Here is a 16,644-nt window from a genome sequence, read left to right as displayed (position 1 = left end):
GTTGATAGAAAACACGGGTCAGGTAGAAGGAATGATCCACATGATGTTTCTAAAACCAATAAATAGAAAGCATTTTCAAAAGAGCTACCAACACATCCGGTAGGAAAGCGGCAAGAGTACTATTTGTTACGAAAAGTTAAAGCCAATGCAGGTTGCTAAAAATTTAGAGGCCAAAGAGAGAGCACGGAAATTGAAGTAAAATTTTATAAAAAAAATATACCTGCTGCATAATGGATGACGAAACGTATATTCTGGAAAATTTTTCGTAGCTTCCGGGTCAATATTTTTATGTTGCTGATGCTCGAGGGAATGATGCAGAAAAGTTTAGGTTGCGGCAAAAAAGCCAAACATTTGTTACAAAGGGCTCTATAAATACCGAAATTTACATCAAGGAATGTTTACAAAAGAGGATGATGTCATTCATAAGACTTCTTAATGTGTCCACTTATTTTTGGCTTGATTTATCATCCTGTCACTATGGTAAGAAAGGTCTTGAGTGGTAAAAGAATAATAATGTGGTATTTGTACCAAGAGAGGCAAATCCTCTAAACTGCCTTGAGCTATGGCTCTTGTTAAAAGAGAATTGAGGAGCACAAAAAAGGTGTCCTAAAGCGTGATATATTTTAAATGGAGATGGACTACGTGTTGGAACAAAGTAACAGAAAGCTCTATAAAAACCTTAATGGAAGGGTTTCCGGAAAATATTCATAAATTCATCTCTATTGATTATAACTATAAAAATAATAATTTTTGTAAATTATAATAATAATTTCAATCAAATAAGAAAAAATCAAAACTGTAGGTTTAGTGGTTTCTTTTTTATTAACATTTATGTATGTTAAGATTTTTTCGTTCTCAATCCTCAATTCATATTCAAAATTTCCGAAGTACTCCCGCGAAATTTACATTATTTTCTCTGTTTTTAATGAAAAATTATGTGTATAGCAGTATTTTCTATAAAAAATCTTAATTATGACAGTATTATCTATAGAAAATCTTCATTATGACAGTATTTCCTGTATGAAATCTTTAGTGTAACAGTATTTTCTATCGAAAATATTGTAATACTATTCTATTTATGGGTATAACTGCATTGTCTATAGAAAATATTGCATATAAAAGTATTTTTACGAATGATTTGAAACACAATGCTACGCTAATATGGAAAATAAAAATAAAATTTGAAATTTTAGTACTCTGATGTTGAAAAAAGTACTATTTTTACATCATTTTGATACCAAACATAAATTTTTTTTATCCAACCCTGATGCACACTATTAAAACAATTATAAATAACTCATAACATTAATTTGAAAAACCTTTTAAGAATCAATTTCTTCCTCGGAAATCTTATCATTATTATTCATTTCTAAACACCACCACTCACTATCTACTCATATTATTTTGTTGTTATTTTCTTATGTAATGCAATTCTTGCATTTCCTCACAGACAATTGATAAAAATGTTTAAATTGATTATAAACTTGTTAATTGCATAAACTGTGTCTGCAGTAAATAGCAATTACCCACTTTTATTCATTTACGAGTAATATAAGGCAAATTTTTGTAAAATAAAAATAAAAAAATAAGCTCACTTCAATATGGAATTCCCCAAACGACCTTGTACTTTGTGCTTTAATTTAAATGAAAAAAATATTAAAAAAATACAATTTAAAAAAGCTTCTTCAGTTTTGTTATCGATCAAATATAAATAGCCGTTAAATGTTTCATTTAAAATATTATTAATGTTTCCCTCCACACAAAACCCAGTAACCAGCACCTACTTCAATTTTGTATTTAATCATCATCGCCATCATCATTATTATATCATTATAAATGGGCCTATAAAACAATTTGAAAACCGATAAGTACGAGGTATATAAATACTTACTTAATAATAAAATAAAAAAATACTATTATTTAATTTTTCTTTTTATTTACTTTTTTGTTTATTTCCGCCAACAAACTAAAGTGGTGAAGTGGAAAACCAACTATAAAATACATACATATATAATATTTTTTTTTGTTACCGAGCTGTTGCTTTTTACAACTGTTTGTTTAGTGAATACTTCACTGCTTCACCCTCCAGACAGACATTCATAGATACCAGATATTATTCATACATTTAAACCTATCGCAGAGTGATGTACGATCACAACTGTGTATCGATCAATGTTTGTAGGTGCTACATATAATATTTACATTTCAATATTCCTAATTCGTTTTCTTCTTAAAAGCGAGGAAAAAAAATCACCTATTTAACTTTTAATTTATTTGTTTAAATATTTACATTTCTAATATTTAACCGACTCTACTAGTGTGTACTTTTTTTGTGTGTTTTTCCCATCAATTATTTATGCGCGACCTTGGTATTTTTGCTGTATTCAAAGTAAAACATAAAATTGCAATTATTTCTAAACAAAATATATCTAGACCTCTAAAAAATGTAAATTGAAAGCATGTTTTCGGTGTAACTCCAAAAAGATGTGCATTTAGAAGCAAATATTTAAATGGGAACTCCATAGAGTTCTGTTTCTCACTTCGTTTAGTACTTTTTTTTTTATTAAGGAGTGAGATCGAAAAAACCTTAATACACGTTTTTTCTTAAAACTTTTAATTTGATTTTTTTATTTTTTTTTGATCACGTTACCTTTGATAATTATGTCAGTTATTATGTTTAATGCCAATTATGTTCTTTTGTTGTTAATCTGATTAAAATGAGTGACGAGAAAAAAGTGAGTACTAAAATTATTAAATATTTCCACGAAAACCTAAGTTGGTCCTACAAAAAGTTGGCCAAACAATCAGAGGTCTGTAGTCAAACTGATTCCAATTTTAGTAAACAGTATCGGGAGAACTTGTCCGTTGATACAAAAACCTAGTTCAGGTAGAAGGAATGCTCCGCATGATGTTTCTAAAGCCAATAAATAGAAAGCATTTTCAAAAGAGCTCCCAACACATCCGGTAGGAAAGCAGTCGGGTTAGCTCAGTACTCGGATTATTTGGTAATAAAGGTTAAAGCCAATGTAGGTTTAACAAGTATGAGAGCTATATTCGGCTGTGCCGAATCTTATATACCCTTTACCAAATTATACTTCAAAATAAAGATTTTAAATATTTATGGTAAACAAAATGAATTTTTTGGAAAAAAAATTTTATTTTAAAACTTTTTTTTGTTTTTTCATTTTTTTATTCATATTATATTTCCGCGAAAAAACTTTGCAAAGGTCTTTGAAATATCTATCATTAGATATCCATATTGTCTATATTAATGACTTAGTAATTCAGATATAGGTCAAAAATCCAGGCTGTCCTAGTTTTTTCCTCATATCTCAGCCATTTGTGAACCGATTATGCTGATTTTAAGTAGGAAACTTCTCGAAAGCATGCCTGACAGAATTATTGAAGATTTGGATCCCAAAGTATCTGGGGTCTTCAGAAAATTGATTTCAACAGACAGACGGACAGACAGATGGACATGGCTAAATCGACTCCGCTATCTATAAGGATCCAGAATATATATACTTTATAGGGTCGGAAATGAAAATGTAGAATGACAATCTTATATATACCCTTCTCACGAAGGTGAAGGGTATAAAAACATACAAGGCTCAAAAAGTTCCTGACAGAAACTCTGCTAAAAATTTAGAGGCCAAAGACAGACTACGGAAATTGAAATAAAATTTTATAAAAAAATATACCTGCTGCATAATGGATGAAGAAACTACGTATGGAAAATTTTTCGCAGCTTCCGGGTCAATATTTTGATGTTACTGATGCTCGAGGGAATGTTTTAGAAAAGTTTAGAATCCAAAAGCAGAACATTTTTCCAAAAAGTTCTTGGTATGGCAAGCAATATGCAGTTGCGGCAAAAAAAGTCAAACGTTTGTTACAAAGGGCTCTATAAATACTTAAATTTACATCAAGGAATGTTTACAAAAGATGATGGTGCCATTCAAAAGACTCCTTAATGTGTACACTTATTTTTGGCCTGATTTGGCATCCTGTCACTAAGTGATAACCAAGGTTTTGAGTGATAAAAGAACAATAATGTGGTAGTTGTACATAGAGAGAGTCAAATCCTCCAAACTACCTGGAGCTAAGGCCAGTGCAATGATATTGGGCTCTTGTTAATAGAGAATTGAAGAGCACAAAAAATGTGTCCAAAAGTGTGGTAGATTTTAAACGGAGATGGAAAACCTGTTTGAACAAAGTGACAGAAAGCTCTATAAAAACCTTAATGGAAGTGTTTCCGGAAAAAACTGTAGGTTTAGTGGTTTCATTTTTATTAATATTTATGTATGTTAAGATTTTTTCGATCTCACTCCTAGTATAACTATTTCAAACACCTCTGCAACAGAAATTCGATCCGGCAATGGGTCATAACCGGGAAAAATATAATAAAAATAAAATTCGGCACTGTCGAATATAGCTCTCTTACTTGTCTGAATTTCTCTCTTGTCTGAAAATCTGAATTTGGATTTTTTGTTTTCAATTATTATTTTCTCAATATTAATTGAATTTTTTCAATATTAATTTGTATTTTCACAGATTCAACTTGAAATGGTATAGTTCAATGGACTTTATCAAAGTATCTAAAGTGGTGCAGATTATACTCGTTTTAGAACTAGCGATTTTAGAACCAGTTCTGAATACATTATAGGAAGCATTATATTTATTATATTTTATTGACATTTGTCCTTATAAAATATAAATATCTAATTTAAATTGCTGTTAAAATAACATATTCTTAAAATTCTAATTAATAATTTAATCTAAGTATTTAACAGTTTTTATCTTGAACGTATTCTTCATCAACAACGATTTTACCTTGATTATTTTCAGGTGAAAAATGTTATTCGGCCGCGCTACTATTCCTCGGAATTGGGTATACGTGAGAAAATCTTTATTGGTGTCATGACAACCCAGGACAACATCAATACATTGGCCACAGCGATAAATCGCACAACAGCGCATCTAGTGAATAAAATTAAATTCTTCATCAATGCCGACAATGTTAAAACCAATTATAAATTAAAGAACATTGTTGGCTTTACGGACACACGAGAAAATCTGCGACCATTCCATGTCATCAAATACATTGCAGATAATTACCTAGACGATTATGATTATTTTCTAATCATACAAGACAACGTGTATGTGGATGCACGAAAACTGAAATCAATGTTGTACCACATGAGCATAACATTCGATCTTTATATGGGAGCAACTGCTGAGAGCAGTTACAGCAGCTATGGCGTCAACAACAATGGTGGCGGCAGGGAAGGTGGTTTGGCGGCCGCTTTGGCTGGCAATTTAAATGGTCATCATGGTGATAATGATAATAACGCTGCTGGCGGCGGTGGTGATGGTGCTGCTAGTAACGATGAGTTTCGTATGTTAAGTGATCGTAATTATTGTGATTTAAATGCTGGCATTTTATTGAGCAGCAGTGTTATACGCAAAATGCGCAACAATCTAGACTGGTGTGTTCGTAATGGCATTACAAATGTTCATAGCATTAATATTGGTCGCTGTGTAAAATATTCGAGTAATTTACCGGGTTGCCAGGAAAAATTTCAGGTGAGTTGCAATTTATTAATTAATCTTACGGATAAATCATTAACAAGTCGTTAACATTTATTTTATGATTTAGTTGTAATTAATAGTTTTAGTAGTTGCTGTTTTTAATTTTAAATGTCGAATCTGTATTTTTTTTTGTTCTAACCACAACACAAATATTTATGGTTTTGTTTTAGTCTTGTTCGTACATAATAAATATATGTATCTATGAGTGTTTTTTTGTGGGATTTTAATATAAAAATTCGTTGAAACATCATTAACCACCAAAGGTGTTTTTTCTACTAAATATGTTTTTCGGTTTTCTAGCACTTCGCTGGGTGTGAGTGTTTGGTATTTGCGTGTTTTGGGTAAAAAGTAATTTCTGTATCAAAAAGAAGCTATATTCCTATAGAAACTTGCTTTAATAGGAATACTACTAATGTTTACACTAAAACAAATAGTTAATATATCGTTACATTTTATGAAAATTGAAGTTTTAATACAAAACTTTAGAATAAGTAACAAGAGCGATATTCGGAATAAGAACTGAGATCGAAAAAATCTTAACATACATAAATATTAATAAAAAAGAAACCACTAAACTTACAGTTTTGATATTTTTTTTTATTTGATTGAAATTATTATTATTATTTACAAAAATTATTATTTTTATAGTTCTAATCAATAGAGATGAATTTATGAACATTTTCCGGAAACTCTACAATTAAGGTTTTTATAGAGCTCTCTGTTACTTTGTTCGAACACGTAGTCCATCTCCATTTAAAATATACCACGCTTTAGGACACCTTTTTTGTGCTCCTCAATTCTCTTTTAACAAGAGCCCAATATCTCTCCACTGGCCTTAGATCCAGGCAGTTTGAAGGATTTACATCTCTTGGTACAAATGCCATATTATAGTTCTTGTACCACTTAAGACCTTGCTTATCATAGTGACAGGATGCCAAATCAGGGCAAAAATAATTGGTCACATTAAGAAATCTTTTGAATGGCAGCATCCTCTTTTGTAAACAATCCTTGATGTAAATTTCGGTATTTATAGAGCCCTTTGTAACAACTGTTTGACTTTTTTGCCGCAACTTCATATTGCTTGCCATGCCAAGAACTTTTTGGGAAAATTTTCTGCTTTTGGATCCTTAAGTTTTCTACAACATTCTCTCGAGCATCAGCAACATAAAAATATTGCCCGGAAGCTGTGACGAATTTTCCATACTTACGTTTCGTCATCCATTATGCAACAGGTATATTTTATGTATACAATTTTACTTCAATTTGCGTGCTGTCTTAGGTAAAAAATCGAGGTTGTCCCGGTTTTTTTGTTCATATCTCCGTTATTTATGGACCGATTTTGCTGATTTTAAATAGCAAACTTCTCGAAAGCATCTAAATTTCTAGCAGAGTTTCTGTCAGCAACTTTTTGAGCCTTGTATGTTCTTAAACCTACATTGACTTTAACTTTTCGTACCAAATAGTCCCATGTTTTTGGTTTAAAAAATATTTTTCCCGATTTTGACCCATTGTAGGTCCAACTTACTATAGCCTTATCTACATCATTGAACTTTCATATTGTCTATATTAATGACTTAGTAATCCAGATATAGATCAAAAATAGGTAAAAAAATCGAGGTTGTCCCGGTTTTTTTGCTCATATCTCCGTTATTTATGGACGGATTTCGCTGATTTTAAATAGGAAACTTCTCGAAAACATTGCTGACAGAATTATTGAAGATTTGGATCCCGAAGATATCTGGGGTCTTCAGAAAATTGATTTCAACAGACAGACGGACATGGCTTAATCGACTCCGATTTCTATTAGGATCCAGAATATATATACTTTATAGGGTCGGAAAATTATATTGAGGAAATTACAAACGGAATGACAAACTTATGTATTAAGAATTTTACGGGCGATCGTTGTCTTCCGAGTCAAAATCACCCCTTCTAAACCGCACAAGCCATCTCTCGCAAACCAATGGAGTACATTCACCATAAGCTTTGATGAGCAATCGGTTTGCTTCAGTCGCACTTTTTCAAATTAAAGAAGTAAAGCCAAACTTTCCCACAAAATTAAACAAAAGCTAAAACAAGTAAGAGAGCTATATTCGGCTGTGCCGAATGTTATATACCCTTCACCAAATTTATTTTTTTTTTGAAATTGTTTTTTAATTTTTTTTAAAAAAAGTTTTTTAGAAATTTTTTTTTTTAGTTTTTAATTTTTTTTTTTGTAAAAAAATGTATGACAAAAAAATTTTTTGATGAAAAAAAATTCGGGTTAAAAAATATTTTTCCCGATTTTGACCCATTGCAGGTCCAACTTACTATAGCCTTATCTACATCGTTGCAATGGACTTTGAAATATCTATCATTAGATATCCATATTGTCTATATTAATGACTTAGTAATCCAGATATAGATAAAAAATCGAGGTTGTCCCGGTTTTTTTGCTCATATCTCCGTTATTTATGGACCGATTTTGCTGATTTTAAATAGCAATCTTCTCGAAAGCATGTCTGACAGAATTATTGAAGATTTGGATCCCGAAGATATCTGGGGTCTTCAGAAAATTGATTTCAACAGACAGACGGACATGGCTTAATCGACTCCGCTATCTATAAGGATCCAGAATATATATACTTTATAGAGTCGGGAATGAAAAATGTAGAAATTACAAACGGAATGACAAACTTATATATACCCTTCTCACGTAGGTGAAGGGTATAAAAATATAGTAGTTTACACTATAATGTTCAATAACTATGTGAGAATAAATGACACATATTATGTACCCTTCAAAATTACATATAAATTATTAAAAACAAAAACTGAGTTCGAAAGATACGCTATCTATTGGAAATTTCACAATTTTAAGTCAAACACCCAGCTTTTCTCAGTAAATATAATTGTTAGGGAAACTATTTTATACCCACACATATTTCTTATATTGTGAGATATTTTCAACTTAAAAAATATATGTATGTATATTTAAATTAATTTAGCATTAAAATTGAACTGGAATACTTATGTTTCTAAGAAAATATCACTAGATCATTTGCACCCAATAAATATTATAGCATATAAATTATGTGACTATATATGCTAATATTATTGTTTAAATTCGTATTGTTTATTGAATATTTGCTTAAGTTTTACAGTTAAAACATAAATTTGTGAATTTTGTATCTGTTTTGGCAACAAAAACTTCAAAACACTGTTAATTTGACAAAGCATTATTCGGTTTTTTATGATTCACAAAGTTCATGTGTCTGATTTAAATTAACATTAATTATTATGCAGCACAATATTTCCGTTAATGTTTGAAATTCTTACAAAACAAAAAAAAAAAAACAAAAGGATGTCAAACAAATTTAAATAATTATGTGAGCATTTTTTAGGTTCTGTTTGCCATACAAAGTTGCAGTATCGAATTATGCAAGTCAAAACCCAATTCAATGACAGACAAACAAACAAAACACTCACTACTATTGTTTAACGAACATGCTGTGCAGGAAAATATTGTCAAACAAACTTGCATGTGGAAATACTGCTAATAATTTTCCCCTTTAATGGCTAATAAATGTGTTTAGAATTTAAAAAATCCAAAAGTGAATAAATCTGTATACATTTTCATTATAATTATGTTCTTAATGCTTTGATCCATATGTCATTTCCTTAGAAAGTTTAAAGATGTTTGAAACAGCAGACAGGAAGTACAATAAATTGAAAACATATTTTCTTTAATATTTAGGTTCGAGTAGATTTTGCTACGTTAAAGAAGTTTTATGACCATTTTTTTTCGCAAATGTGCTACAAAAATTTTAAATTTTTATGCTAAAAATTTAATGATTGTTCTATAAATGTTTTTTTTATTTATTAATAAAAAGTTTCGCTTGTGAATTTAATTAATAGAGTTTCTGCATGGTTGATTTATTTTTAATTCAATTGCAAATATTTACTACATGCTGGAATTTAATTTATTTCAATTAAAATAAAACTGAAGTTCAATTAAATATACTCTCAACATTGGAAAGGCAATTTAATTAAAGAAAATTGAGTTTAAGTTGAATATTATGAGTGGTACAGACAATTTCACACAAAATCTCTTTGTATGTTAACTATACAGCCATGGACATGAAATTAGTAGCAGTTGAAATAAAATTATTTGGTTTTAAAATGTTCTCAACTTTTTTTGGTTCCTTTCTAATAAAATAACATAATTCATCATTAAAAGTAAATATAATCATACCGGCACAAACTTCACAACATTGAAAAAAAATACAGGAAATTGGCTGAATCCTCCCGTGTTATAATATATCTTTTGTCACTGCATTACCGACTACGGCAATATCAAATATGTGAAAAAACTACTAGATGAAGCTGAGAGTTATGTACTTTGTCTCATTAATGACAAGCGAATATATTGGATATACAAATTATATATCAAAGTATATGTAATTGTGTCCTATTTTCAATAATGTATAACTTTTTAAATAGTTAAACAAATTATAGAAGATTTATTGCAAAAATACAGAAAAAAATATTTAGCAGAGTTTTTTGAACAATTACAATTTTCGTATAACCATTTTTGATTTAAAAGCTAAAGTGAAAAAAAAGAATTAACATTTGCTATTGAGAATCCCAAAATTCCCAAAACAACCTTGAAAATAATAGATCGAGTTGAAACCATATCATTAAAAAAAATATAAGAATAAGGAGAACGGAACGGAGCGTTTGCTTTACCTGAGTTTGATGGTTCCCATCTCAGCTTAAAACCAGCGAAAAATATTTTTATGAGTTCCCAATTTTCCGTACCTTTTTCACACCATAATAATTTCATAAGAACTTAAAATTTTTATAAAGTCGACCTATTTTTATACCATTGAAAATGGGCAATATCGGTCCATGATTTTACCTAGCCCCCATACAAATGTCCCCTCGATACTGTTTGAGCAGTCATAAATATATTAATTATGAAGCAATGTTGACTAGAAATTAGTTCTAAGTACTCTAAAATTTGACTGTAAAGTATGGCGAAAATCGGGCAACATTTGTCCCATTGACTTGAACATTTATAATTGTACCTTAAATTGAACCTTAATCTTTCTACCAACTTCTGTGAGGATTGGCCCCTATATAAGACAGATATTTTATTATCACATTTTAACGATGGGCATAATTAGTCATAGCTCCCATATAATGCCAACTTCCGAAAATCATTTTCAAGTCATGCCACCTAATTTTATTGCGATTGGTTCATAATTATATTGGTGTAGGGTACACAAATAGGTTTCATATATGCAGAAGTCATACCACCTAATTTTATTGCGATTGGTCCATAATTATATTGGTGTAGGGTATCATATGGTCGGGCTTGACCGACTATACTTTCTTACTTGTTTTTATTGGCTTGTAATGTCACATCTGTCTATCTCAGTGTTTCATCTTTCCAGTATTACTATTCCTTAATATGTTTCTTCCCCATAATTCTTTCAGTGCTAATTTATTATTTTTATACCCTTTACCTTCCTGAGAAGGGTATATATAAGTTTGTCATTCCGTTTGTAATTTCCACAATACAATTTTCCGACCCTATAAAGTATATATATACTGGAAACTTATAGATGGCGGAGTCGATTAAGACATGTCCGTCTGTCTGTTGAAATCAACTTTCAGAAGCCCGCAAATAACTTACATACACGATTCACACATCAATATCTCCGGAATTCTTCCGACTCTGTTGCTATTTAAAATCGAGAAAATCGATCCACAAATGGCTGAGATATAAGGAAAAAACCTGGACAACCTCGATTTTTGACCTATTTTTTTACCTATATCTGGATTACTAAGTCATTGATCAATAGTCATCTAATGATAGATATTTCAAATACCTTTGCAACAATGTATAAGACCTACAATAGGTCAAAATCGGAAAAAATATTTTTTAAACATTTTTTTTTCGCTAAATATTAAAAAAAAAGTGAAAAAACAAACAAAATTTGTTTTAAAATTTAAAAATATTAAAACAAGTGGAAAAAAAATAAATTTTTTTCATCTTTAAAATATTTAAAATTTTTATTTTGAAGTATAACTTGGTGAAGGGTATATAAGATTCGGCACAGCCGAATATAGCTCTCTTACTTGTTTTTACTCAAAAAGTTTTTTTTTTCGATATTTATCTTTAATTTTGCTGAATATAGAGCACTCTTATAATAAATTTTTGAAGTAAACATATTTTTCGATGGTGTACAATACCTTTTTTTTATTAAACAATTTGCAAATATTCTTCGGACATATTTCAATTACAAAATTACTTTCTCCTTAAACAATTTATTACAATATATATTTATATATTCTCTAGACTAGTGTATGTACGGGTATCTTTTGATACACAACTTAAAAATAATTATCCCAAAAATAGTGTCTGCATCCTAATCAAAAAATCGTCATACCCTCCAGTAATTTTGATATAATTTGAATAATTTTATAGGTCACTGAACGGCAATAACCACATACAACATTCAGGGTCATTTTGGTTAGTTTCGTTATTGTTGTTGATTTTTGGTAGCAATGAACTTCAAAGTGTGTTAAAAAAAACCACAATAATATTTGAATTGGATAATACTTGTATTACAGCATTAAACAACGAAAAAAAAAACCAACAAACTCTCCAATGGATGGATGAATGGGTTATAATGGGAAGCCTCAATATATATATATTCAAATTATCACTCAAATACACACATGATTGATACTAAATTACATTCTCCACTATTCCACTTCACTACACTTCACTCCATGCCATTCTAAATTCTATATGAGAAAACTACAACATATTAAATGGAAAAATAAACAAAAATTAAAAAAGAACGAACAAAATAAAAAATAATCATGATTAAAATCATGGGAAATGGGGGACTGGAAGATGGTTCATACAATTTCTTTAACATTTTTTTTTATTATTAAATTTTATTCGTTCATTTGCGAAAAAAATGTACAGACTTTAGTTTTTAATTTTTGTTTAAACAATTGTTTACTTTTAGTTTGATTTACTAGCTGCTCTTTGAAGAAAACTACATAAAATATTAATTATTTAGCTGTTGTTGTTGTTGGTGTTCTTGTTGAAATATTTTGGCCAATGTTAAAATAAAATGTTTGTTTATAGTTGTTATTAATTCAACTGAATTTGAGTACGTAAAACTGAAAATAAAAACAGTGTGATCGACAACAGATTCTTTCTTTTTATTATAAAAATCAGGTGAGCTGATGATGAGCAAACCAACCACCGGCAAACGTCCAACCAACTGCCCAACCGATCAACAAATAAACTATACTTTTTTCATGTATAAGAAATGCTGACGCAATTGCTTTTGTCTTCTTTAATTTTGTTGTAGTTATCACAAAAAAAAGAAAGAAATTATTTATGTATTAAAATGCTGAATCATAGTTAAAACTAAAGTTTTTTTTTTATTAAATAATTTTAATATCCAATCATAAAGTTTTTAAAACTCTTTTAAATTTGCCATGTGCAAAAAGTTTCGGCAGAAAAGTAATGAGTGTTTTTTATTAAGTTTATGTTTGTTTTGACAGTAATAACTCTATAACATGAATTCTGTCGATAGTTAAAATATCAATAGTTATTTCTTTGACATGTCATTGTCATATTTTGAGAGCTTAAAATTCGACAAAACTTGGAATTTGGAAAAAAACTAAAAATCATTATTAGCATAATTAAATTTATTCACAGTTTTCTTAAATTTTTAAAAATTGTTTATATATTTTTGTTTGCATAAATATAAATTTTACTATTGAAGTAAAATTTAACATCCGGAATTGGTTCCTTAACTTCTCCCGGGAAGTAATAAAAAATGTTTTCATTCTGGCTGGCTGTCCATGTAAACCTTGTGCGCAGAGTACAGGTCGCAATTTTGAAGATATATCGATCAAATTTGGTACATATTACTTTTTCGGCCCAAGGACCAAGCCTATTGAAACTGGCTGAAATCGGTCCATTATTTCACCTAGCCCACATACAAATGTCCCCTCGAAATTGGACTTTATCGGTCATAAATGTTTAATTTATCTATGTATCTACACAAATTTCGCTCCAAATAAGTTTTATATATACAAAATTCATGTCACCAAATTTTGTTACGATCCGTCCATAATTAGTCATAGCTCCCATATAGACCCGCTTCCGAAAATCACTTTAACGTGCATAAATCGCTTAAAAATGTTGGTATACACACAAAATTCAACATAGTTAACTTTAATATAGACATAAATCACACGACCTAATTTTATGGTGATCGGTCCATAATTGGTCATAGCCCCCATATAAGGCCCACTTCCGAAAATCACTCAAAAATATAAATTATTGAAATTTTAAAAGAAAAATGTTTTTGCACTTTTATTTAGTGTAGGGTATTATATGGTCGGGCTTGACCGACCATACTTCCTTACTTGTTTTATATTGGGTGTATGACTTGAAAATGCGGGATTATTTTTTAAATTTGTAGGTTTTAATTTGAAACCTTTGAGGCCACGAATGAATCAAACCAATATCGGATACTTTGTTCCAAAGTGAAGCGTATTTCAGAGAGAGCGTTCACATCGATCGAAACAAATAGTAGTCGAACGGGGCACGGTCTGGACTATAAAGCGGGTGAGGCAAAACTTCCCAACCACTTCATTCTAAATACTTTTTAACAGGTATTGCATGAAGCGAGCATTGGGGTTTTTTGGACAACGAATCATTAGTTTTCGTTATAGGTTCCCTGTGATAATAGATAGGACCCTTTTGCTCCCACCCAATACAGAGAATTACCTCATCACCATGGATATTTGGATTTGATTTCGATTTCAACGCAAGTAATAATTCGGTTAAAAAATTATTTTCTTTTATAACGTTTAAGCATCACTTCAAACATGCAAAATCGTCTTTCAAGGTCTCTCATCTTCAATTTGTACGGTACCTAATTTCCCTGCTTTTGGATGAATCCTGCTGCTCGCAAAATTCAAACTTTTTTGGCTTCCGTTGTGTTGTGATAACTCAATTTGTTGCTAATCGAATAATTCATTCTTAAGGACCGAATTTGTCTGCTGTGTAAGAAGCTATATAGTAAAAGTAAGAGAGTTATATTCGGCTGTGCCGAATGTTAGATACCATTCACCAAATTATACTTAAACATATTTTTAGGTAAACAAAATTTAATTTTTTATAAAAAAGTTTTTTTTAAATTTTAAAATTTTTTTTTTAAAAAATTTTTCCAATTTTTTAAAAAAATTTTTTTTTTAAAATAATGACAAAAAAATTGTTGATGAAAAAAAATTCGGGTTAAAAAATATTTTTCTCGATTTTGACCCATTGTAGGTCTATATTAATGACTTAGTAATCCAGATATAGATCAAAAATAGGCCAAAAATCGAGGTTTTCCCTGTTTTTTCCTTATATCTGAGTCATTTGTGAGCCGATTTTGTCGATTTTAAATAGCAACCGAGCCGGAAGAATTCCCGACGTATTGATGTCTGAATCATATATGTAAATTATTTATGGAAAGTTGATTTCAACATAAAGACGGACAGACGGACATGGATATATCGACTTCGCTATCTATAACGATCCAGAATATATATACTTTGTGGGAATTCCCGGTAAGATTTCAATAGTAGGAACCCTAATCTAGAATGTTCTATCAATATTTTATTCAATTATGACTTCATTTTTGTTAATTAATATTTAGCATATCGTATTTTAGAATCAATTAAATTTTTTAAAAACATTATTGCAATTTTAATATTCCTTCGAGTTTTGTACAATAAATAATAATTTGGAAAATACTAGCAACTCCTCAGCAGCATATTAAACTGAAATCTCACATTAGAAAATGTGTCAGTATAATAAAATTTGCTAATAAATTAGCTATTCCCAAAAAAAGTTTAATTGCCTAACAAACATGAAGTCGTGCTTGGTTTCTAAATTTTGTCTCAAACCAACATCAATTAAAATGATTTTTGTAGCTATAAATAACTACAAACATACTCGTGCATACAATTATGATTCAACAAATTAGAAATCTTCAGTATTTTTAAATTGTTCGAATTTCTTTTATTTCTGTAAATTTTACTAACCATATATTTTCAAGAACCAACTGCAAAATCAATTAATTGTTTAAGTGAATAATAATTTGCGTAGTTAGAGTAAACAAATATCTTTTGGTTTTCTAAATATTTTTTTTGTTTGCTTTCAATTCAAAATTAGTTCAAATTACTTAAATGTTTTTACAAATTATAAAAATAACAAACAGCTAACATAGGAATGAATAAGAATAAGAGTGAGTGCTGGTGCTAATAAACTTCCGCCACGATTTCAATTCAATAGTTTATAAATAAGATACAATAAATAAAAGTAAAATTAAATTAAATCATTCATTCATCATCATCTATTGTATGCAGTATGTTGATATGTATATGAGGCAAAATTAAAAAAAAAATACATACATTGTTGTATTTAGAATTTGGTATTGCAAAGAATTCATTCATAAAAGTGTTTATTTCTAATCGATAAATTCGAATACTACTTTTTCGAATTTCAAATGCATGGGATGTAAAGAATTTTTCTGGGCAGCAGATGGCTTTGTAGTTTTAGATTTTAGTCAATTCATAAGGATTCTAATTTCAACGATTTTGTCCATTCCCGTTAAATAATAAAAAAATCAGTTCATTTCCCAGTATTCCAGCCAATTTTTATACCTAAAATCACCATAGTGGGTAAATAGTTATAGCTTCCATATAAGTGTCACAACCGGAAATCACTTTAACGAGCATGTTTTCTCAATTTTTAGAAAAAAAAATTTTTCGAATTGTTTTTTTTTAAATTTTTTAAATTAAAAAAAAAATTAAATTTAAAATTTTTTTTGGGGTTTTTTCAATTTTTTTTAATATTTAGCGAAAAAAAAACTTTTGGTGAAAAAAATAAAATTCGGTTTAAAAAATATTTAAATTTTTTTTTAATATTTAGCGAAAAAAACTTTTGGTGAAAAAAAAATTTGGTTTAAAAAATATTTTTTT

At 29.4% G+C, this 16,644-nt stretch overlaps 1 protein-coding gene across 1 annotated transcript in view; it reads left to right on the top strand.

Moving 5' to 3' along the window:
- The window catches only part of Chpf (Chondroitin polymerizing factor), a 53,059-nt gene that overhangs the window by 21,670 nt on the left and 14,745 nt on the right, over positions 1 to 16,644 (top strand). Inside the window, exon 2 of the mRNA XM_065509048.1 lies at positions 4,846 to 5,583. Within this exon, the coding sequence (XP_065365120.1) occupies positions 4,846 to 5,583 (738 nt within the window). The remainder of the gene's footprint in view (positions 1 to 4,845; positions 5,584 to 16,644) is intronic.

The sequence above is a fragment of the Calliphora vicina genome, chromosome 4 (genome assembly GCF_958450345.1).
Source record: "Calliphora vicina chromosome 4, idCalVici1.1, whole genome shotgun sequence".
NCBI lineage: Eukaryota > Metazoa > Arthropoda > Insecta > Diptera > Calliphoridae > Calliphora > Calliphora vicina.
This window is presented reverse-complemented; position numbering and strand designations above follow the sequence as displayed.